Consider the following 25,845-nt stretch of genomic DNA (forward strand, 5'->3'; position numbering starts at 1 on the left):
TGTCCTCTGTGGGGCTCAAAGCTGCTGCACCAATTAGTTATTAGAAGTGTGTCCGCTGATCAAAACCACAATGGTTTAATCAAATGTTTCATTGAGTCAAGTGTAAGATGGGTCATTATGAGGTGGCAAGACGAGCAGAAACCAAATGATTTGTTTGACAGTTAAGTGAGTTATTTTTGTTCCTCCATCTCAGAATTTTAATGGACATAACTTATCATATTGATATTTTAAATGAGAATTCACCTTGAACAGTCAAGAAAAGATTTTCGTAAGTAGCTTAAACCGGAATAACGTGACACTTTAGATACTAACACTGAATCTAGAGCTGAAATAATTAGTCCTTTAATCGATCGCCAGAAAATTAATCGGCAATTATTTTGATAATCAAATAGTCATTTAATTTATTTTTCAAGCAGAAATGCCAAGAGGTTGCTGCTTCCAGCTCCTTAAATGTGAGGATTTGCTGCTTTTCTCTGTTTTATATCATTGTAAATTGAATATCTTTGGGTCTTGGATTGTTGATGCAACAAAACAAGACATTTAAAGACATCAACTTGAGCTCTGGGAAACTGAGACAGACATTTTTCACAATTTTCAAACATATCATAGACATAAAAAGACAAAAAAAAGATTGACAATAAAAAATATTCGTTAATTGCAGCCCTAACTGAATCAAATAAAATGTCACTGCAGTGCTGAGCTCACTGAGAAATATCACCCAACTCTGTATCTCTGTGCAGCTTTTAGCCTCTTTTAGCTCATTGTTTTGGTTTTACAGCCAGCACACAGGAAGATTCTACTGTATGGTCAAGTGTTATGGTTCATATCAACCCCCCATATAAATCCACAAGCAGCTGGTATCTTCAAAGCAAGATCAGATAAGCCAAGACTGCGCAACCTGCCCAGCACAAAATGGAAGAGAATCGAAATAAACAAACTGCCTGTAAAGAAATTAAAATCTTAGCAGCTAGAGAGCCAGAATTTTTTCTCAGGAGTTGATGGACCAACCAAAACAGAGCTAAAAGGAAAGGGAATGTTGAACTAACATTTATCAGGTGGCCACAAACACGACTCCAGCGGGATAATAATGTTGCTTAATGTCTTCACTAAATTATTTTTAAGACTTTTTAAGACTTTTTAGTACCAAATAGAATGCGATTTTATACCTTTTTCATGGTCATGCCAGTCAAAGAATGATGGAAACCCAGTAGGTACAATAAGGCCTACAATAATTTAAGTACAATTTATTGACATTTATATTACATTTTTGTCAGTACTTCCTAGCTGTATATAAAAATAATTCCTTGTGATTATTAATTAATGGATGACTTAACCCATAAAAAATTATTACGTTTTTGCTCAAATTGACACTTGCCCATTATGAGCCGATGAGCAACAGTGTTTACTCCTCCTTTTGAGGGAATTGAAATCAATGTTTTTTAAGACTTTTCAAAACCTGCAGATAACATGTGCCAGTAATCAAATTTTTGATAACATGTTAGCCAAAACAACTTACTAAGATAATATATCTGTATATATATATATATATATATATAATATATATATATATATATATATATATATATATATATATATATATATATATATATATAACTTTTGCCCTCTAGTAGTCAGAAATGACTTAATGCAGCTTTAAGATTGAGAGGTGAGGTTTGTTTTCATAGGATAGATGGAGCGCATTAGACCATGACAAAATCTCTAGATGTTTCTATATCTCGGAAATTTGTTTGCATTTTTAAGCCATAGGTTCCCGGCCCATTCTATTGCGTTTTCCCACAAATTCTTTGATTTATTCTGAAAATAAAGTCAGTTATTTTACTGCTGTAAAGCTTAAGAATTTTATGAGAGTAGAGTCACTCCAAAAACTGGACGACGGCAGCTTGCAGTTTCAAGCTTTCAGTTTTACTTTAAATCTTAATCGAGAGCAGGTGCAAGTGTCAAGAAACAACAGCTAATAATGATGAATTACGATAGTTTTAGAGTAAAACTGAAAGCTTGAAACTGCAACAATGCCTGTGTCCTTTTTCGGAGTGGCTCTACTCTTAAATATTGAAAATATGAGTGGATCTACTGGTTATATTTATCTTAAATTACACATTAATTACTGTAATACCTTAACTGTGGATTCTGCAGTGGTATAATGTTAAATTTCTACTTTCTACTCTACTTATCTTGCTAAACAAAGTTGTATCATTATTTGCTACTGAGCTTATTTCCCTTAGTTATTCTAAGGCCAATGCAAAAATTCCATAGGGGGAGATGCAAGAAGATGTTTTGGTGATGAGGTTTTGGAAACATGCTTTACATGTGATTCCACAGGTCTATGTGCCAGGCTAATAACAGCCTAATAGTGAGAACCCATCATTATTATGTACACTATCTGCTCAAAACAGTAATACCAGTAGCCATAATTTAGACACAAGATTATGATTGAAAAGAAAAAAATTCCATCCCTCCTCACCTTACATGACTTGACAATGATAAATCCAGAGTTTTTATAATTCTTTTTCTTCTTCTGTTTCTTGGGGTTGATGCAGTCGAACTCCACCTGAAAAGACATGAGGACAATTGCACAGAAAAGAAAGATGACAAATATCAGAGTCAGAAGAGGGGAAATCAAGAAAAAAGTTACAAAGAATAATGGAAATGATGGGAAAAGTAGAGATGACAGCCATGTTGAAAAGAGCAGCGGTAAGCTGGGTGGAAATGAATAGACGACTGAGAGACTGTGACTTGGATCAGCAGGTATTCCACATGCCACCTACAGTGACTGCAACTTGACAGTCAAACTCTGAGATGTATTATAAGCTAACTATATTATAATGGATTATAATGGTGTAGTATACAGTTTACATAGGAACTTACATGTATATAGTAATTGTAACTGTAGTATACTGTTTATTAAAAACAATGAAATATTTTATGTGATGAACATGAAAGAAAGAAGAAGCTTAGGACTGTCTTTAATACTGTAAGTCACACAAACACACTTTTGATAGCAATGTGTTTGATAAAAAGAGACATTTCAGACATGCACACACAGAGACACACATACCTTAAGTCAGCTGGTGATTCATATGACAGGTAGCTCTAAATGCCTTGTCGTGTTACTAGGGCTCCGCTAAAGGCTGTTTTACATCTCAAAAGCACCTCTCATTTTCTCATCCTTCTTTTTATACACAGTCTCTCTCTCCATCCCCCATCTCTCCATACTGCCTCTGCCCCCCCCCCAACATTACCACACATGAAGAGACTCAGTGGGAGAACAAAATCATGAGGCTGCTTTGGCACATGCACACACGCAGTTTCACTAATGAACACACACACACACACATACATTTGCTCACACACAGATGCACACACAAACACACACAGAGCTGCTAATGAAGGAACGGTGTTCTGATCCCTGCATCTTTACATCTTTAGCAGACAAGAAATGCAAAAGTGAAAAGAATAAATCTCAATAGTATTCAGTTATTAACAGCTCAGACAAAAGACAGAACCAGTCCTCAGTGGCCACAATGTGTGAAAAACTCAGCAATGCAAATCTGTGCATGATTATTCCAGCTTCACTGTTGATAGATGAGACTGAATGCATTTAAACGACAAATTAGCCTGTACGGGGCAGAGTTGTGGCCAATTCGGTATAACAAAAAGAAAAGTGCTATCCATTGGCTGATGACAGAACAGTTTCTTAGTGATTTGTGCAAGATCAGATAAAGGCTGTTTAGATTTTAAGAAATGGTTTAAAATCAAACCATTAACCTTCTGTTCAGCAGCTGAGGTGTAGCATCACAAACTGGAACATGTAATGGTTTAAATCCAGGTCATCATCTTTGCACTGTCGCTTTTATGTCCGTTGCATAATATAAACAAAAATAATAATACTAAAGAAATGAACATTAATAAAGATGTATGAAGTTACAGCTAACATTCAGGTAACCCAGGATTTGGAAAGTCTTTAACCACACGAGCAGCCCAGTGAGGCTGCAATGCTCATTACACACCAGGAAAGGAAAATGTTGGGTTGATAAAAAATTGAGACAACTTCGATATTCTTAGAACCTGACCACAGTGGGGAAAATTTTGGCCTGATGGTGGGGACAAAATCAGAATGGTTTATGTTATGTTTCAAACATCTCAGACTCAGCTTGTCAGCTCTACACTGTCAGACTGGCTCATCTTCCATTGGTTTAAGCTGTAAAGTACAGTCTACTGTACATTTCATCAGACTCAGTTGTACTTGGGCTCAGCTTTGCTTGAAGCTGAATGATGTTAGCATGCTGAAGCCACCCTCAAGCTTCGGAAAAAATTGGACAACTGGAAATGTTCAGCTCTAAGCTGTACTTAAATACTAACTAAATGAGAGAACAGAGATAGTTCAGAAGCTAACGTTACATACAGATAACACTAGACTGAACTGACAAACACACACTTAATCACACTAATGTCAAATTTGTTTTACCTCCACTGAGTTCTGGGCTTCACTCATCTTGGCAACTGTGGTTTGAAACTCTCCTATGAAGTCGTGGCCTCCGTCATTATCATAGTCGTAACACAGGACCTGTCGTTGTGTAGAACACATCATATCATGCCATGACGTGGTTAGCTTGTGTAGCTTCCTTTTCGAGACTCAAGTAGTTATTTCTCTGGTATTTTTGCCGTCTTTACACTTCTCCATACTTGTCAAACTTGCACGTATGATCATCCTAAAAACTCTCAATTCTAAAATGTCAAGTTTGCCGGAGCTGGTGCATGAACATGCTAGGTCCTGTCCTTCTTTATATTGTCAATCTGCACTGCTAACATTTAATTAAGCAGAAATTGCATAACACACTCTTATCACTAACCTTGATGTTTCTGTCCACATCTCCATTGCAGAGGGAAATGAGTGGCACAGTGAAGGGTTTCCATGCTGGATCTAAAGTGTTCTTTATGACCTGAAGTCACAGACAAAGAAATAGGGACGTAATCATTGAATTACACAGCAGCAGATAGATAATGCAGTTGTAGCCACAGTAGAATTACCTAAACATGGGGCTGTGATCTGTTTTATCCAGCCTTCTACACTTTAAAGTTACAGTGTGACCTTCTGTAAGATCTGGTTTAGCTGACAATGATTGCTCATGGTTGACAATAATGACAGATGTAGGTGCTTTTAATCCCCACCGATGACTCACCTCTGTCCTGTGAACCAGCATCCATTTGCCGTCTTCTCCCTGTTTGTGAAACTCCAGGTAGGGGTCTGACTTGCCAAAGAAGTCCTGCACAAAACGGAGACAGTTTGTTGTAAAGTCTTTTCCTGTTTTAATTCCTCCTCTCCTCAGCCGAACTGCAACACATGTATCACAATTTGACTGATGCTTATAGTAAATTAAACTGCAGTGGCCAAAAAAACCCCACCATATTAAATTGAGAAGTCTTTTTTGTTTGTTTAATTAACACATTTATTAAAAGATACTCTGAGCTCCTGCAATTACTGTGCTTTGTGTGTATTGTGGTGGTTTAACTAGAGGGTACACAGCAGGCACACATCAGCATTAGTTCAAATCACAATTCAAGCTGTGCTTTTTCTGACCCGCTGTCATTCTTCCCTTCACCATATACCAGCAGTTACTTCATAGGTTCAAGATTGAAAATAAACTCTTAAAATGAAATAAAAATGAATTGAAATACTGCATGGTTTTCATTTCCAACTATCAGTGCACCTGACAGCCCGTTAGTTGGCAGATAAAGGTGAAGGGTGTGAAAACATTTACTGTAAATGTTGTCTGTGTGGGCTTTGCTTGTGTGTCTTAAGGTAGTATGTGTTGCTCTAATGCACTCTTAGTGTATGTGTGTGTGTGGGTCTACCTTCTTATCCAGTTTACGCCCACTCAGGGTCAAAGTGATGATTCTGTTGTCAGACAGCTCCTGAGCTGTTATCTAAAATAACATTATAACACAACATTAGCTGCAACAAAAATACTGCCAACTATTAACATTCACATCAGGAACAGCAGCAACAACAACAGTCGTCAATAGCAGTAACAGCAGCAGCCTCAATAACACCTTCATCATCATTGTCATCATCAGCAATAGCAAACGTGCCATTATAGTAAACAACAGCGACTGCATCCACATGGTGACTACGGCAACCTTTGATGATACGGTACAGTGTGTGTGTGTGTGTGTGTGTGTGTGTGCCAACAAGAGAGACAGAAAGAAAGAGAGTTTAAGACACAGAGAACCTTTAAAAGAGTACTGATTCTTACTGTAATGGATCCTTTCCCAGCTGGCTTCCCATTGGCTAAGATCAACGGTCTGTGAAGTTTCTTATTGGACACAATCTAGTGGACAATTAAAGAGAGACATGACAGGAATCATTTAAGAACAGATACGACAAAACACAAAACTAAATAAATATGGATTCGAACCACTGAACATCTTTTTTCTAGTCTATTCTACTCTAAAATATAATCTGAACCTAATTACCTGAATCGGTTCACTCTAGTTTCATTTAGTAGTTGCCCAGTTCCCACGTTAACTCTTTCTCTTCAACAATTAACAAGTTTCAGCAACAAGGAATTGCTCCAACTCTGTTATTTTGTCTTTTAACTTCCTGTCTACAAAGTAAGTGGGATTGTGTCGCGTTGTGTAAATCGACATCTGCTGCCTCTGACCACCTTCCGCCCGACAGCAAATATCTGACCAGTCTTATAATATAATGTACTGCATGAAGGACTGACAGAGCTGAGATGAAAATGAGAGACTTTCTTCTATAGCAGTCTGACAAATATCAACTGCTCATATGACCTCCTCAAAAATGTGGACAGGGTGTTCCCACCTTTGAGAAATGAAGAGCAGGCTGTGTGAACTGATCAGGGCTGACTGACACTTTTAGCTTGAGTTTACTATAGCCAGCAATAACAACCGGAAGTTTAAAGACAATACAGAACCAACTTTGGATTGAAAAGGAGAAATCATTTCATACCACTCCCAGTGTACAAATGAATTCTCCCAGAAAGTCATGTTCGTAGAGCTGCGAGGCACACTTATCTTCATCGAACATGGCAAAGCGAAGCTTCTGGATCTCCTCAAAGTGGTAGTCCACCTGAAACTTTACTCCAAACACTGGGTTCAGGTTGTTCACAGCTGTTTCAGTGCGGCCGAGCTAAAAGAAAAGACACAGGGAAAGAGAAAGACTTTTAAAACAAAAAACTAATTTAAACACATGCAATTCAAGTTGACTGTGGCTGTACCTGCGCATCCAGTGGAAAAGTGAGGTTTAACTGAAAAGACACTGTACAGTGGTCACCCATAAGAGTCAGTTTTAACTTTTAACATCAACCTGCCCAGGGGCTGTGGATAAGAATGAACTAAATCTGACAAGTCTACATTAAATTGTTTATTGGTTTACATGCACACTAGTAAAAATATTTTAAAATAAAAGTATTTTCCTGGTTGGGATCATATTCAAGATATTATGTTTACATTGAAAACAGAGTAACGTGATTATATATATTATCTAACATTATGCAGGTTTCTAATTGTGTCAGCGCAGGCTTGTCTCTGCATCCTCCACATCAAGCCTCTCTCTGTCATTTCTGTACCGAGCTGAGGATGAACCCACTCTGGCTGCCTGGACTCTACTGCATTTACCACTCTGCTGGACTTGGCTTCTCCATCTTATCACCAGTAATGAAATACAAGCGCAACAAGCGATAAAATAAATGCAGTACCCTAACAATATTAATATGAAAGAATGATTTCAGTATTTATAGGCACCTCATTACCAAAACACAACTGCTCGCCTGAACTCTCAGTGCCGCCCACCCCCACCCCCACCCCCAACTGAGTGGCAACGACAACCTGTAACTTCAGTTCCTATTAGCAATAGGCTAGCAGCTGTGTTTTTAGTAATTTGTGCCCATAAATTAGTTTTCTTTCTCCATGAAAAGTGGTGGACACTGTAGTTCTCCACCTAGGTCTGAGAAAGTGTACAGCCATGCTAGCATCTCTGTGAGGATGTACTCTTTCTTTATACATCCATGGTACTTGCACTGCAGTGATTTAAGCTAAATGCTAACATCAGCATGCTAACATGTTCACAATGACAATAACAATAACATGCTGATGTTAAGCATGTATGTTATTATATATATGTATGTGTACAAAATTTTCTGGCAATTTTAGACATTTCACTAAAAAGTGCAAAGTCCACCTCATGGTATCGCAAGAGCAAAGCTCAGGGGATCACCAAAGTCATTAAGACTGTCAGACCGACATTGCCATCCCTCGAGCCATGCTACTAGCATGGTTAAAATTATGTGGGTCTGCAGCTGCTTTCTTCTCCAGCTAAGTAATAACTTTTGCCATTGGTGTAATGTTCAACGGGTCTATCAGAGCTTTTTTAGCTGAAAACAGGGTTTGGTGAAAGTACAGTGAGTAAAGTATAATGAGACTGATCCAAATGGTAAAAGTACAGTAAAACCAAAACAAAGAGCTAAAACAGGCCAAAAGGCTCAATAAAGTTGAAGAGTTGTCTGGCTTTGATTTCAGCACTGTAAGTGACCCCTCCACATTACAGTCTTTTGATTCAATGTTAAAATGAAAAAAAAAGTATTATAACGTATTATAACTGCTTTTCCCAGGTGGGTCCAGCTTTGAGGTTTTACAAGTGATGAGTTCTCATGGTCCCAAAAAATAGCTCTGACAGAGCACACAGACAGATCAGAGTGTGTGGGTGCCTGTAAGAGCACTGTGAGAGTCATGTTATTTGCTCTGAGTCCTCTAAACCAGATGGTTGGATGACTAATACTCACTGGCTGCGCTACTCTCCGGTCTGACTCACCCAGAACACACTGCATAGTGTGTTTATCCACCATTAGATGAGGTCAGTATACGTCTAGCCTGTCACCACTTCTGAATAAGAGTGAATATAAAAGGCATTTTTTAATGGTCATTTGGACTAATACACCAGAGATGGCTGCCATGAAATGTCAACACCCTGGCACTGAATTACATCTGTCCTACTAATTCACAGGCACCAAACAAAGCACTTTACATTGTTTGTTGTCATATTTTATTACAGTGGTAATAAAATGTGATGTGGTGTTTCGGTGTTTGGACACAAGTGTTGCCAAATTTAAGTGAGCTGATTTGAACTAGTTCACACACAGAATAAAGTGCAACTACTGTCAGTACGGAGTTGGTGATGTCCCCCACACCTACTGGTCCTTTTTAGCCATGCTGGAGGTGTGGCACTAAAGATGGCAATGTTGGTCGGTCAGTCCACCATGTTAGTCCAGACCAAAATATCTCAACAACTACTGGGTGGATTGCCATGAAAATTTGTAAGCAAGAGGATGAATCCTATTGATTTTGATGTTCCCCTGACTTTTCCTTTAGCGCCACCACATTTGTGGTTTAAGGTGAAACATCTTGAACATTACTGGATTAATTGCCATAAAATTTAGGACAGACAGTCATGGACATTCAAGACATTCCCATCAGCCTCAGCTGTACTTTGTGTTTTGAGCTAATTATTGAATGCTAACACACTAAACTAAGATGGTGAACAGGGTAAACATACCTGCTAAACATCAGCATTGTCATTGTGAGCATGTTAGCATGCTGAGATTAGCATTTAGCTCAAAGCATGGCTGTAGAGTCTTTTAGTCTGCTTTTCCAAGCTCTAAGGCTTGTATGCATTCTAACTTTTATTGAAGGTTTAGCAACATAATGTGGGATTTTGTATTTTACTTCTCCATTCACCAACCTCTCGTTCATGACCCATTCAGTGGACAGTAGTTCTTGCACATACACAGCATAGACTTAGACTGTCCAATCAGGTCAGTCCAATTCAATCAGTTGGTTTGATGCTTACAATGTAGCTGCTCTGCATTTCATCGTCTTTTTCCACGCATTATCTTTTCATTTTCTTCTATTCTATTGTGCAGCTAGAGTGCACTGGGTCACAGTGGAAAATATATATCACTTTGTCCTGATTAATCTGTCCCCAAGGCAACTGAAAATCTCCACTGTTGTTTGACATGATTCAGTGTTTTCACTGAGTACAGTAGCAAATAACGGTACAGACATAAGGTACCTCTATAAAATGTACCTTTTACATGCCATTATGAATGCTTTTATCCAAAATATCTTATCTGTAGACTTTGTTATTACTAAAGAACAGAGAGGAGACAGGCAGCAGACCTACTTGGGAGGGAAAAGGGTTTTAACTTCAGCCTGCTAACAGTGCTTACATCCATCTGTCTGATGCAGGGAAAGAGAGCAAGGGAGAATGGCTGCACTTAAATGGCTTAAAAACTGATATTACTGGGGCATCATGGCAGCCCGGCAGGCTGAAGTGCATATTTGTGCCACTGTGGATTTGAACCTGGCTCACTGGTCTATGGAAATGAATCAGACCCTTGTGGCACTTCATCTTCTTTCTGCCCTCTTTTTTATCTGTCCATGTTTACTATCAGATAAGGAAGCATTTTCCTCTGAGATACAAATGGTGCAATAATAACAATATGAACAGCTGGATGCAACAATAGCTTACTATAGGGCTGTGATAACAAGAATGTCTTAAGACTGTAGTCGAACTTGCTAGCTTCAATAACATCCCAGTATTTGTCCATTTTGCTGCTGGTGTGTGTTCTGCCATCTCCCTTATGGGCACGCCATTTCCTATTGTTTATAGGTGTTTGTTGATTGGCAATTATTTGGGGTTTGCTGGTGTTGACTGGAAAGTTGTTTGACTACTCAAGGACCTGACAGGGTTTGGAATATGATTGCTCAAAACTATCTGAAACTTTTTAAAGTGAGGTCTAGCATGGATGTGATTTTTACAGTCCTACAGCCATATTTACACTGTTTGTCTGTGTGTAAAAGGACTTTTGCAACTATCTATGGTAAATGTGTGTGTGGCTTAGAGGTGTGCACTTTAGAATTAATAAAATTGTTAATGACTGGTAGGAATATAATGAGATTGAGTATAGCTTCTGTGTTCTTTCTGGTGTTCAATAGACAGGGAGAGAAAACAGAGGGACTCCACAGCCAAACAGCTCAATGTTAAGAGGTTGAATCAATGAGACGAGCCCAAGTGGTTTCAAAGACTCACACATCAGAGAAGTTTCTGTTAAAAAGGGCAGGTGCTTATGATTACGCTAATTTATTTTTTGGCCACTATTTTGGGGGGCAGCGCAATGCAACAAGCTTTAAACACAAAAAAAATTATATGGTGGATGTGTTAGCAAACAGTTGCTTATTTACACATCGAGCAGATACAAAGCAACATTAGCCTTATTTTGGAGTCCTGTTTGTGTCCACATGATGAATCAAGTCCATTAGTCACTCTCCTTTTAGCTCTGGTTTGTTTTCCTGAAGGAAATATCTGTCTCTTTAGCTGCTTTGTCTGTTTGCTGTTTGGTGCTGAGCAGGTACTGACTGGATTTATCATGTAATTTTTTCACTGAAAACAGCTGCTTGCCGCTACTGAAAATTACGTTGATGAGATCAGTGAGAGTGAACCAAAACAGTAAAGTTGCGAGCCGTAAAACCAAAGCAATGAGCTGAAAGATGCTAAAATGCACCCTAGAGCTGAGGGGAACTGCAGAGTTGAGTGATAATTATCAGTTGGTTTGTCACTATGAGCGTAACCTTTCACATTACACATAGTGACTTGATCCACTGTTAATATGAAAATATTGATTAGAGCAGCTTTAATCATCCAATCACCTTTATGTGGATATTTGAATTGATTTGTTAAATCACTAAACCGAAAAGTAATCTAACAAATGAGACAAACGGTTTTCTGGTGACGATAGTTTTAGCTACTATCGTATTTTTCCATCATGCCCCCCCCCCCCTTGTTCAGTCTCACTTCTTTTTCTATCTGTCGCTCGTTCACGTTCTCACCTCTCCTCTTCTCCTTCTCAGTCCTCGCTTTCTCTTATTCTTGATAATTTTCCCCTCACCCTCTCTTTCCCTCCACCCGTTTCTCATCTCCCTCTCTCACACCTCCTCGCTCTTACAATCTTACCCTCTCCCTCTCTCTTTCCCCCTGACGGACCCAGCTGCTTCTCACACCTCTATCTCACAAGACAGACAGATAGACAGACAGTGAGACGGAGAGAGACAGAGAGGGGAGGGCTGGGGACAGAAATCAGAAAGACAATCAGAGGAGAGAGAAAACAAAGCTACTGTAACAGGAGGGGATCAGAGAAAGTGAGAAAGCCGGGGTGTGAGAGAAACAACTAGCTATAGATAATATCATAGAAAAGGTTTGGGCCTCATTTTGCCTCCTCCATCGTTCCCTCACTCCAGGAGCACTAAGCTTTTGTTTCCCTTCCCGTTGCCATAGTAACCGTTGGCAATTTCACATTGGAGCCACATGCCCTGCTGACCGAGAGCTAGCTCCAACCCGAGGCACTCGCCTACACACACACACAGGCAGACACACACACAAACATACACAAAAGCCAGCTTGCCCTGTTGACTAGCTGTTCGCTACAAAAAAGCCTTGAAGCAGCAGCCTACACACACCAAAACTTCATCACCATGTTCCTCTTGAGCATCTTCAACTTAGCGCTCATGTTTTTCTTCTTCTACACCATGGAAATACTGTACATCATACATTCACATCACATATTGACAGAATTCATAGAATTAAAGGCAGAAAGCTCCCCAAACAAGAAACAGAACAAAAAGTACAATGTGCCTGGACTCTTATCCGCTGATTGACGCAGGACCACTGAAAGGCTCTATGTATAAAATCTATAGTCAAGTATCATTTAAATATAATCAATTCTGATTCTAATTCTGATTGCACTCATTCATTTTAGTACTAAACAAATCCTGATCGTCTCCCTCTATTCCAGCTTATCCTGTACAGGTTGTCAGGAACTGGAACCTGTCCCCGCACACACTGGGCAAAAGGTGGGATACACCCTTGATAGGTTGTAAGTCTATCACAGGTCTAAAGTGACGGTCACACTACAAAGTTGTCCATTGTCCAATCGTCCATGCGATATAGGTGGGGCTGGAAGCTAGGTGACGTAGTGACTACTTTTATGTTTTATCTAAAGAACTTTGAATTACCTTGTTGTTGAAATGTGCTACACAAATAAACTTGCCAAGCCTTGCCTTGCATTACTAGCAGGGCTAGTTGGTGAACTGCTGTACCTGGTGAGCTAAGTGTTGACACACTGTTAGTCACAACAGATCCCAGAGGTTCAAAAGAGAACATCCAAACGCCACACAGAGAGGTCCCAGCTAGCAGCTAGCCAGCAAATTTGAACACAGCACCTTCTTGCTTTGAGTCAGTTATAGCCAGTGAGACACCGTGCTGCCCAGAAACTAAGTTGATAATACTGTATGTTTAAAGCAAAGATTTAGGTCGCCACAATAATAACACCACAGTAATAAAAGCTTTTTTACTTTTGTTCATTAACAAAGCCTTGATTCTTGGGGAAATCATTACTTTCTTGTGGACAGAAAACTGTATGAGGCTGACGTCGATATTTGAATTTTAAAAATGGCTGATAGTTTATAAGACATATACACATAATAATATAAATAAACAATGTTGATATGGATCCCTTAGATTTGTTTTTTTTTTTAAAGAATTGTGGCTGATTTTCTGCCTCTAATTTCAATGTCATCAGTAATGACAGTAGGCTGTAGTAAAACATAAATGTAGGGAAAAGGCCTATTGGGGAAACTTATGTTATTAACTTGGAAGCCCTAATAGTGCCTAAACTAAGTCTACAAAGCCAAATCAACGTTGGAAGAACACTCACAAATGTCGCAACATCCTACTGGGCTAAGCACGCTGGGGCTCATGCCAGATGGTCAAGACATCATGAGTTTGGATCTGGCTCACAACATATACTGTCTGCAAAGTAACAGAGACAACAAACAAAATCCTCTGGTCTTTCCTTTGCTGTAAGAGCCAGCATGGTGGACGTGACCTTGAAAGCACTTCGAACACTTATTCAAATTTTCCATCCTCCCTTCAGTCTTCTTTATATTCCTGCCTCCGTTTTATCCTCTTCTCTCCACCCCCCTGCAGTTGAAATACACAGCATGGAGAAGCACCAGAAATGGGTTTGACTCCTTATGATCTGAACACTAATATATTATCTCTCTGTTCAGCCATTTCTCCTCAGTCTGCCATTTTCACCCCCCGCTGATTTCTCTCCACTGTCCACCTGTTTTATAAAGACAAAACATGCCTCTTCTTCCCTCCTGTCCCTTTCTCTAGTATCTCCTCCTCCACCTTTCTCTCCATCTGTCATGGTTTTCTCCTATGCCATCATCCCTCCATCCTTACCTCCACCCAGTTTCCATCCACTTCATGGAAGAGAACACAGAACGGGTCCGACTTGGAGGCTACATCTCGGTCCAGCAGGTTGGCTGCGGTGACGGACAGCTCCACCCGGGTGACGCAGTGCTGAGGTGCGACTCTGCGTGTCTGGCCCTCAGTGGTCGAGCCTAGAGTGTAGGCCATGGTCTGAGGTCACAACTAATCACCCTGGAGGAAAGAAAACACAGAGAAATAAGTAGAATAAACTTTAGTTTCATACACGCCCACACACCATCCCACGCTGGCTGTTTCTTGGCTGACCATGGCTGACCCTTGAAATCTTAAAACAGTAAAGTTACACATTTTGAACATTTGGACTACTTCTTAGTACTGGTGGCTGAAACTAGAGTGTAGCCAAAACTCCCCAGAGGGAAAGATAGAGTTTTGTTAACGCCCAAAGTAGTGGACGGACCAATAGACATTGCCATCCATACAACCATGCCGCTAGCATGGCTAAAAACCACAAAACTAAAACACAGTACAAACACAGAAACATGGTAGCACAGAGCAAGACCTACAATCATTAAAAACAGTTCATTACCAAAATACCATCTCCACATTTACCAACATACAGGAGTGGATCATCTCTCTCTCCCTCACTTCTGTACTGTCTATAATTAAGGCTTTAAAATGTTCACAAAAAAAAATAGTACCAATACATTTGTATAGATACTTTCTCTGTTGTAAATAAATGAAAACTTTCTGTTATCTTGGTTTTGCACATTGCACTACCCTCATTCCCACTATAACCAAGTCAAGTCTTTCTTGTTGTCACTCATATTACACTGATATTGTACATACTGTACATACTTCCTGTGTGTATACGTGTACAGTACAGGTATAAAATGCTGTATGTATATAAGTAACTGTATATATTGTTTTAATTTTTTAAAAAGTTTTATTCCATTCTAATTTATATATATTATTTGTATAGATGTTCTGTGTGTGTAGCATGAAGGGGGCTACAAGCTGTGTTGTAAAATGACAAAGAAATTTTGCCATGATAAACTGCACAAAAATATCACAAAATGTTTTGGTCAGGGAGGGGTCTCCTTAATAACAGGTCAACATCAGCCCAAAGTATCTGCCAACCCCTGATATAATGAACAATGAATAAACAAACACATTACAGCCGACAAAATCATAAATTACTGGAAACACCGCTGCAGAGAGAAAATAAGATGCTACAGTAGCAACACCCTGAGTGTCCGTATCTGTTGCCAGGCAGAGTGTGCATTTCCCTACAGAAATCAGTGGTTTACAGAGGTAGATTATCACAAAATAATGTTGCAAAAGATTAGTTTGAAATGTCTTGAATGTGAGTTACATTTCAACATTTACTGTTTTAAGTATAATATATGTAAAACAAAAAAAAGGGACACAAGTAAGTACTTAACAAAATGTCACCTGTGGTTTTACAGCCCTAAAGACTTCAGATTAATTAGTCTAATCATACCGTTTAACTAGGAATACCCACTGAGGAAGAATTACACAGGCGTAAACACACACGCAGAATGTGAGGCCTTGGCCATGCAGGATGACCCAAGCGTAGGTCATGGCTGCCCTCTGGAAACCCCAATGACATTCAGTTTTAAACATTACAAAGATCACACACACACAATTCCCTGAGAACCTCGCAGAACCTCCAACATGGGGAAGCCTCAGGCAAGGAGTGGTAAAAAAGACATAAAGAGAAAACACACACACACATATCTTGAAACATATATCTTTTGAGCACGGTAAAACTACATGTTGTTAACATTTCCTAGAGGCTTTAAGGACAAAAATACAGCAAAGCACCTTGTGTCCATAAAGGTGGTTATGTTCTTAGAGCGGGCAAGCTAAAAGGATGCTGCCTGTTGCTAAGATACTAATGTGTCATAACCAGCATGCTCCTGCCGCTCCTGCTCCTGTGATGTCACACTGGTAGTGGTGATGTACTGAAAATACCAGTGTAATATTTTCATTCATTTACTCGTGGTGATTGGCTGAAATACTTTTACTCATTCATTCATCGTTCATGGCTGATCAATGGATGAAATAAGATGTGCTCATAAAAATTAAAGACACAAAATGTCTGTTAGCACCCACCATTAACAGACACTACTTACACTATTGATACATGATGTTACAATGCACTAGGGCAGGTGTTAAAGTAAAAGTGAAATTTGCCTGGAATTGTCAAGAATGATTATCAGAGCTGATATCAGGAGAGAAAAACTATATTTCTACTGCTCAAGTGGTCTGTGCTATTTTTCTTTCTGCATCAGATAGAAACACAAACAGGGATGTTACCCAACAGGGTAACAGGTCAGATATCTTTTTAATGTGTTCCAATGAAAGCTGCTGATGCCATGACCTGCTTTTACTGCACCATCTCCGCTGGAAATGATTGACACCCTGGACCTGCTATTAAAACTATATCACTTCCCTTTTAGGGTGCCATGAAGACCATTTGCACTTCGCGTGCAGGAAAGTGGAGCAGCACTATACTGAATGTTTGAGTGGATTCCAGGTATGCGCGGACTGTGCAGCAGGAAAAACCCAGGCAAACTACAGCAGCATTGTCCAGATCTCCGGCTGTACTGAACCTGCTGAAGACGTTCACACCCAGCACATCCACACCTCTCGGCACGCGGACAGGGAGGGCAGATTAAGTGTGACTGACTGACGAGCAAAACCAGCATGGAAGCTGTTTCATACTTGTTAACAGCAGAGTGAGCTCTGCACGCATTCATTAAGTCTAATGACAAGTCCTGTCCGCCAAATTCGTGCCAAAGTAACGAACAGAAAATGAAGTGCAGACTGTAAACAGTAATCCTTAAGAGATTTGTGCATTTCAATTGAACATGAAATCGTGACATCAAAAAGACTCTCTCTTTCACACACGCACACGCAAACGCTCTTATGTGTGGTTCCTTTGGTGAACACCTTGCATGCAAGGGTGCCAGTTCACCAAAATGCCACATCCTCCCAACATCTTTCCTTTTTGCGTATTTAAGCTCTCTAACCAGCACAATGACCGCACGTTATGGCTGTAGTGTAATTTTGACAAATGAGCGTGTTTTAGCAGCCCCTCAGTATCCTTCTAACAGCAAACAGCACACAGCAGCTAACTGTTAAATCTCTACAAATGAATATCAAAGAGGAAAAAAAATGTGAAAACTGATGTCACACTCACCTTAGTAAATGACGTCCAACTTCTTCGCCGCTTTTCAGTTGACAATTTATTTAATTAGGATGCTGCGCACAGTGAGGAGAAAGCTATTTGGTGTTGTTGTTGTTTTTGTTTTTTGTTTTTTTACCAAAGAGTGAAAACTGAAGTTGCTGTTGCCATTTTTATCCCGAGTATCCTGACAGGCGCAACAGTGTGTGAGCGTAAATCATCCTCGTAGCCACCTGGACTGTGTTCCCGCTGCCCAGCGCCACTGAAGGACGGAGCTGAATCAAGCTACCGGGACTAGCTTAGGACCGGAAGTACTGCGAGTTTACTTACAAAATAAAAGCGTCACTGTCAAGCTGACGCAAAGCGCTTCCGTCTGAAGTGTTTCAATTTTTTAAAGTACAGTCAGATATTGTTTCTGTACCACTGGTAGACTTTGACACTCAGAGACGCATAGTTTGTGTGACTGTTGTATCTTATGTTTTTTTTCAATGCCAAGCATATTCTAAATTACAGCCTGTAATTTAGAATATGTAGCCTGTTGTTTTTAATATAGTTTTCTAAAATCTAATACAGAAAATGTGTTGTTCCCATGGCACTCTCTTGTGGTTAATACAGGTATCACGACCCAAGTTTGTTCACTTTACAACATATTGCAGTTACATTACCAGTGGTGGAAGAAGTATTAAGATATTTAAATAAAAATAGTAGTATTAACATCAAAATGTACTTAAAGTAACAAAAGCAAAAGTAGGCTACTCATTGTGCACCAGAATGACCCCACTTAGTGTTGTAATATAACATATTATATTATTGGATTATCATTACTGGTGGTAACCGCTCATGTTTCATGTTGGTGGAGCTGGTGGAGGTGATGCTCTTTTATATACTGTTGGGCAGTTTTATCAATAGCAATGGATTAAAAACTGATCACACGTATGTAAAATCTTGACCTAAAAATAACTAGTAACTATGGCTGTCAAATAAATGTAGTGGAATAAAAAGTGCAATATTTCCTGCGGAAATGTAGTGGAATGGAAGTAGAAAGTGGAAATACTCAAGTAGAGTATAAGTACCTCAAAACTGCACAGTATTTGAGTAGATGTACTTAAGTTACATGTTTGCACAACACACAGTCATCAATCATATGGACATGAGGAAAACAACTTCATAGTACTGATGGATGTGCTAATGAACTATTGTCTAATGACAACGATAAGAACAACAGTATTAATAGAGCCTCAGATTCAGTACCACCAGTCTTAACCACAAGAGAGTGCCAAAAGAATGAGAGTCCTGTGAGTGTGTTTGGCCAACGTTCACTACTGACGGGCACAGCTGTCATTTCAGCTGCTCTTGTTGGCAGTAGTCAGAATGAAAAACGACTGGGTTACAAAACACGCTTTGTGCAAGGTGTGGGGAAAAAAAGCTGACTTATCTTCTTCAGAAACTAGAGGTTATACTGACATGTCATCTTGACTAAATAAACAGCGAAATCTGTAACAATTAATAATCAACTCTGTAAACACGATGTGCAACACACAAACATGGGAAGTGTTACACTTTGACTGTGGATGGTGGACATGAATCAAAAACAAAGCTGAGTAAAATGCTGTATATTAAACAGTTTCAGTAGATTTTGAGGTGCAGATTGTGTGTGTATGTGACTTTATTCCACTACTACTCATCACTACTATACTGATATTGCAAATATTCTCTGTGGAAATGTTGTTGTGAAAGAGTGATAAACTAATTGTGTAAACAAAGACTCAAGGTAGTCTTTTTTTTTATTCTCAATCGACATCTCAGTGCAAGTCAGAATGAATGAATATCAAGAACAGAGACAATTTGACATGTGAGAACTCAAACCTCAGCCTGAAAACAAACTTTAAAAAGCAAAACCACCACAGGACATATCTGTGCTAATTAAAATCCAATGTATAATGAAACTGAATGAACTGGAAAAGCTAGACAACTATACATAAAGGAACAGGAAAGGAAATACTTTGCATTAGTTTCAGTAACATTACCAGCACAGGAAGAAACTATAGAGATGACAGTGGTGAGACTCCAATCTGTAATTGTCAGTGTGTGATTTTCTACCTTTTCCACCATGAAATATACACAATTCTAATTATCATCATCTATAATTTACTCATGTAAAAAAAACTGACAACGCTAAATAAATAACTTATTTTTTTTAAAACCTGATGATTTCTTGCGAAAATAACAGCAGAAATAAATACGCAAATTGGATAGAGACCACAACCTTAAATGAGCATAAGAGCTCTCAGCTCTTCATTACTGTAAGTTATTGATTTATTGTGTTTTCACTTATGTGGCCTCTAATTACTATAAACACATTATAGTGCAAAGTGACTCTGTTATCAGAGTCTACATACATATAGTTATTGTTTACAGGAAAACGTATTGGAAACCAAGGAATCCTTTACATCATGGCCTCTAGGTTCACGGCGGTGTGAGTTGGCGGAAAGAGCAGTGACATCATGTGCAAAGCCGGCAGTGACAAGACTGGACTTTGTGGGTTGTCCCTCTGGTAGCTGTCTCAGGTAGTGATATCATTAACCTCATCACAGGTTTACAGAACTTTGAGATCTGTAAAATTTCAGTTCACCATCAAAATCCATCAGCCTCCAGACAGATAAATCATCTTAACCTACAGCTCTCACTAGAAACACGCAATTTATCATCTTAAAAATAAGGAAATGTGTCTCATACAACCTCAAATTAGTATTTTGTTTTTTTTAATTGGCATATTTAACCAAATTCATTTCCATGCGCATACAAATTAGTGTACATTTTATATGTTCGGTTAGAAGCAAGCAGTAAGGTGCTTGGAAACACTGTTAACAAGTGCTATATTAATTATTATTTTATCATTTTAAACCCTGTATAATATTCATATAATATCCCTACTGGGACCTTTATGTTTACTGACTCACAATTTTATTTTAGTGATTAAATTAGTTGCTGTAAGATCATTTTTAATATTCCCAAAGTAACATACCTCTCTGTCCTCAGTATTGTATTTATACACTCTGTTGTAGTTAACTGAACAGTTTATGACATTTTTCCTATATAGTATCAGTGTAATATCATAAGGACGGCCGTCTGTGTGTCCTCCAGAGGCTCTACACATAACAGAGAAGAGATGTTTCTGCCAGTTGTCTGTCACCAGTGATACACTAGTTACAGCTCAACACTTCGTAACACACCCACGTCAGAGTCGCCACACCCAGGGTGGACGTTCAAAAAAGGAATGTTGTCTCACCGTCAAGAGTGAAGGAACACCACCACACTGTCAGCTGATTACGCCAGTTTACCATGGTGAAACTAGAGGCCAATAAGTGCATAGTCATACATTCAAATACTCTCAAAACTAGACATTCAACTGTACAACTGTACTTAACGTTGTTCCCTCGAACAGCTCTTAAGATAATAATAATAAAAATCAAGACTCTTTTATAAATATATACACATACATATGTATCTAAATTAGTTCTCTCCCACAGCAGACCACACAGTGGTCTTTCCATATTATTAGAGACACCAGGTGCTGCAGTCATCGGACACACAACTGATAAAGGGTTTTTTAAGCACAGAATGTTATATGGAGAGCTTAATTATTTGCAGTAAAATCATTCCTCATGCTTTTCTGATGGTCATACTGTAGGGAAACAAATCATCTCCATGTATGGCTGGAGCACTACCGTACTGTAGCAGGGATTCACCTCTGCAGATTCTGATGAGCCGGAATGTAGCTTCTCACGGCCACCATCCGACAATACAGATCACATTAGGTGGATGAGAAATTCAGCCTCTTGTCCCTCAGACTGAGCCTCTGGGCGTCATTGGAAGGGACTTGGTTCCTCCACAGCCTGAAAAACACACCGGTGGACAATTTAATATTCTCAATGTTTTCAATATGTTTTTTTAAATCCAAATATAGCTCTCTTGAAATATACAACAGGCATTAACAAGACATTATAAACTGTAGTCAAAAAAGCGACACAGCAGTAAGTGTTCAATATGCTATCGGCAGATAGTGCAGGTGATGAACAAACTCTGCAGGTGCCTGTATGAGCCAAACCTTGTCTGAGAGACACTGTGACAGCAAGTGTACCTGATGAGCTGCAGAGCAGGACACAACTGTAAGGCTCTAACCAGGGCCTCGGCTCCAAAAACACTCACAGTGTTTGACTCCAGGCTGGGGGAAAGAAACACGTACATACATACCGTTTTAAGTGTGAGGGGACATGTAAGTCAGCTAAAGGAGGAACTCAATTTCAGCTAAATCTAAACCTACAGGAACACATTTTATTGATTGCAGTAAAGACAAAACCTAAACAAAGTGGACAAAAATTTACTTTGATTCCCAAACTAACCAGAATGAATAAAGATGAAGAAAATGGTGAAGCTATAGGCATGAATCTTAAACTGATTCCTAAAATAAAAAAAAACAACGAAATCTTACTATAATTACATCAATAAATAAAAAATGAAAATAACTAACACTGGTGAGTATGTGTGTGTGTGTGTGTGTTCACAAACTCACTCTATGCTGGTCAGCTTCTGACAGAGAGGCATAACTCTGGCCAACTTGACTGCCACTTCATCACCACAGTTGTTCCACCCCAGACTAGAGACAGAGAGAGACACAGTCGTGTAGTATTTTCGAAACAAACAATCCCTCTTAACATTTAGATCAGGGATGACAAACCTCATCTTAGAAATCAAAAGCAATCACGTTTATGTCCCATATGAGCTGATGGCATGTAGGTGGCTTAAAGCTGCTTTTGGGCTCTGTTACACCAGACAGTGACCAAGTGCCTTCACAAGTCGTCGTGACCACAGGCAGTTATGAAAGCAGGTGGATGGTTTAACAGAGCATCTTAGATCTTGACTAACGGCCCCCAGGTGACTGTAATATTTGTTTTAATCATCATTTACTGACAATGTGTTATATGATCATTTTTAATCATACCCCACATCCTGTATGAGGGGACAGTGGGCCAGACTGGCAGCTACAGCACACAGCTCTGAAGTCCCAACAGATGTCAGACTGAAAGACCATACAAGAAAAAGAAACATGTTATTTCATATTAAAGTAATAATCAGTAAATCCAGCCACCCATCAGGGTTGTGATTAAACAGTAATAGTAGTAAACAGCTGAGGAATCTTACCGAATCTTGGTGAGGTTCTTCATGCACATTATTGCTTTGGACAGACTCACTGACCCTTCATATCCAATATGGTTTTCTGAAATACTAGAAAAGATACACACGTGCATAAGGAACATAAACCTTCGGACAAGTCTGACAAATGTAATACATGTCAATGAGAAATTTGAACGTGTGTTTGACTCACTCCAACACAGTGATGTGTGTCAGTGATGGTAGAACAAGGGCCATTCTGGCAGCAGTGAGATCGCCCAGACTGTTACTAGACAGGCTGGAAGACAGCACATATAAATATGCGAAAAGAAAATATTTTTCATTTGTATTCTTCCCTTTAACCAAAATACACACGATACAAAAAATTACAGTAATAAATATTACAAAATACAGCTGTATTTCTTGTACTTCTATCTTTGTAACTTTAACTTTCTATCTTTTGTTTCTGATGCGATGACAGTGCATGAGGTGTGGCACTTGGACACTGACAATGGGAGATTTGAAGTCCTACAGTCCCCTTTTCCCTTGAATGTTATATAGCTTCTTTAGCCATGCGTACAAGCAGTGCAAATGTGAAGGAATACATGACAGAATTTTACACGTCACCTCTTACAAGGTGTTTCACTGATCTTCCAAAACAGCATTTACAGGAATGAGCCGCATTTAAAAAAAGGCCTTCATGTCCTTACTTGAGCTCCTCCAGGTGACTACAGCTGCTCAAAGCCTCCACTAGCTTGTCTCCTGATTGGTCGCTGATAAGGTTCTTTGATAGACTGGAAGATGGACACACACACACACACACACACATACACAACATTAAATGTAAGCCGTTTTTCAATAAGTAGTCTGAGGCAGCATGCATAGCCGTCTGCCACAGTGTCTTTTTTGAAACTACCACTGGGTGGCGCTAAAGTCAGAAATGTTTAAATTCTACACATAGTGACTTTATCAGGAGCCATGAAGCAATTTGCATAAATATATCATCACCTAATGAAGGCCACACTCCTGAGTCAAAAGACTTTGTGGCTGTCAGTCCCACACACAAAGGGAGAACCTGCTGCCAAATGGAAACAGCTGGTCCCCATAAAGAAGGTGATGACAGACCAATAAATGCCGGCCAATAAACATCCGACATGTTTTGAGTGACTGTCACTTCACACAAGTACAATCAAGAAGTGGGCAAGCCTGTGATCTTTAGGCACAGCTTAACTGTACTCTTGAGTTTAGCCAAAGCAGTAGATTATTTTATCAGTTAAAACGTTTAGAAAAGGAAAGGGAAATTGATTGGTTTTACAATACATTACGTTTATCATGTCGTATCTCTAGTAGACAACTTCTGCATGAATAGCTCACACCAGACACAAAGCAAAGTGTAAGATCCATGCTCACGTGATCCAAGAAACTCTTTCTACAACTAAACCAAGGCTCTGCTGAACAAGAACTGTAAAATAATGATCTGCAGGTTTATAATAACCGGAATGATGTATATTTCACAGTGATGTGAAAAAGTGTTTGCCCCCTTCCTGATTTCTTATTTTTTTGCATGTTTGTCACACTTAAATGTTTCAGATCATCAAAAGATCATAACAAATTAATATTTAAATTTGTTTGATGAGTCAAAGATAACACACTGCATTTTGTGTATACTTGTGTTATCTTTGACTAATATTTAAATTTGTTTGATGATCTGAAATCTTAAATCTGAATTTAAGTGTGACAAACATGCAAAAAAAATAAGAAATCAGGAAGGGGGCAAACACTTTTTCACACCACTGTATATATATGCATAAAATAAAGAGAGAGCACATAACCGGGTCAGAATGGCTTGAGAATGCAGGTATTTGGGGTTTCACATCAAAGATAATCAAGCAAACAATACACAATATTTTACATATTTGAAATAATTTGAATAAATAAAATCAGAACATGCACAGAGACATACAAGACAGACAACATGGGTATCCAAATGTTTTTGAAACGTGACACATTAATAATAATCTGTTGATAAAAGACCAGGCAGTACTTTAAGTGCCTATCATAGGGTTCATCTACTCTTTTTTTGGGACCTTCCTGCCTACCTGATCCTCCTGAGCTCCGTCCAGACAGGAAGGAGTCTGGTCAGCTGCTCTACTCCTCTATCAGCCATCCTCCAGCCCCCCAACCTGAATCGGCAACAGAAAGAACGCCTCCAACATCACTGATGATTCTTTAATGACAGACTAAAATGATGTTAATCACATTTGTTTATGTGCAGCATACTTTATGTATGGTTGAAAAACTCACTCTATCTCCTCCAGTCGTGTGAGTCCGTCCATAGCAGCGAGGAGATCTAGCACACTGTTTGCTCCTGATGGTCCCATTTCTGTGGCAATCTCATTTAGCCTGGCGCGCACACACACACACACACACACATTGAACAAACAAAGGGTTAAATTTACTGTTCAACCAAGCAATCTGACCCTGAAAATGTAATTATATTGGATCCAAGCTAGGAGTGGATATCCTATAGATCAGTGTCACGGCAAAAAAAAGTTAAATGTTAAAATACTAATCTCACGACATCTCGTGAGGATTTATGTCCACGCCATGTAAATATGATGTGTATTTATATAATGTATAAACAGCATTGACATTTGCCGTCTGACCTCACAGCTCATCAGTGAGCAACACTTTACAGCTTAGCACTATGAGAGAACAGGGAATGATACATTTCTCCCTGGGGGGTGGGGGTGGGGGTGGGGGGGCCCTACTCATTTTATGATGAGCTTCATGTGGAGCCGATGACATGCTGGCATGACACGCTGCAGCGGCAGTGGCTGCAATGTGAGCAGTGAAGCAGCACTTTTGGCAGCGACAGTGTCAGCAAATACATGAGATCATAAATAGGCCGGATTATTAGAGTGGCGATGTATATGTGTGAGTAAAGAGTGTCTGTAGCAGTAAATGCGAAGACATCTGCCTGAAACAGCTTTGCAGGCTCAGCTCCATATATTAAATAAATACTTACGACTACACAATGAGAATGTACATGCCACATTGTACTTGATTAGCCTTCAAAATCACTTGAAAAGGTCAGATTTTGGATTATGAATACATTTTTGCAAAAATG

General features: G+C 39.2%; 2 protein-coding genes across 6 annotated transcripts in view; both read right to left on the reverse strand.

Moving 5' to 3' along the window:
- The window catches only part of cpne2 (copine II), a 51,130-nt gene extending 33,288 nt beyond the window's left edge, over positions 1-17,842 (reverse strand). Inside the window, exons 1-9 of one of the 2 annotated variants that reach the window (XM_044194067.1) lie at positions 17,559-17,842; positions 14,345-14,545; positions 6,995-7,174; positions 6,276-6,350; positions 5,875-5,946; positions 5,202-5,285; positions 4,872-4,961; positions 4,487-4,585; positions 2,483-2,569 (exon numbers count right to left, since the gene is read on the reverse strand). In XM_044194067.1, coding sequence (XP_044050002.1) covers positions 2,483-2,569; positions 4,487-4,585; positions 4,872-4,961; positions 5,202-5,285; positions 5,875-5,946; positions 6,276-6,350; positions 6,995-7,174; positions 14,345-14,521 — 864 coding nt within the window. In that variant the 5' untranslated portion in view covers positions 14,522-14,545; positions 17,559-17,842. The remainder of the gene's footprint in view (positions 1-2,482; positions 2,570-4,486; positions 4,586-4,871; positions 4,962-5,201; positions 5,286-5,874; positions 5,947-6,275; positions 6,351-6,994; positions 7,175-14,344; positions 14,546-17,558) is intronic. The other variant, XM_044194066.1, reaches the window with a different exon arrangement.
- Positions 17,843-19,309: 1,467 nt separating this feature from the next.
- nlrc5 (NLR family, CARD domain containing 5) overlaps positions 19,310-25,845 on the reverse strand; it is a 33,127-nt gene continuing 26,591 nt past the window's right edge. For all 4 annotated transcript variants that reach the window (XM_044193814.1, XM_044193812.1, XM_044193815.1 and 1 more), the window contains 9 exons: positions 25,020-25,118; positions 24,815-24,898; positions 23,426-23,509; positions 22,930-23,013; positions 22,746-22,829; positions 22,546-22,623; positions 22,117-22,200; positions 21,685-21,768; positions 19,310-21,439 (listed from right to left, as the gene is read on the reverse strand). In XM_044193814.1, the coding sequence (XP_044049749.1) occupies positions 21,358-21,439; positions 21,685-21,768; positions 22,117-22,200; positions 22,546-22,623; positions 22,746-22,829; positions 22,930-23,013; positions 23,426-23,509; positions 24,815-24,898; positions 25,020-25,118 (763 nt within the window). In that variant the 3' untranslated portion in view covers positions 19,310-21,357. The remainder of the gene's footprint in view (positions 21,440-21,684; positions 21,769-22,116; positions 22,201-22,545; positions 22,624-22,745; positions 22,830-22,929; positions 23,014-23,425; positions 23,510-24,814; positions 24,899-25,019; positions 25,119-25,845) is intronic.

The sequence above is a fragment of the Siniperca chuatsi genome, linkage group LG4 (assembly GCF_020085105.1).
Source record: "Siniperca chuatsi isolate FFG_IHB_CAS linkage group LG4, ASM2008510v1, whole genome shotgun sequence".
Classification (NCBI taxonomy): Eukaryota; Metazoa; Chordata; class Actinopteri; order Centrarchiformes; family Sinipercidae; genus Siniperca; species Siniperca chuatsi.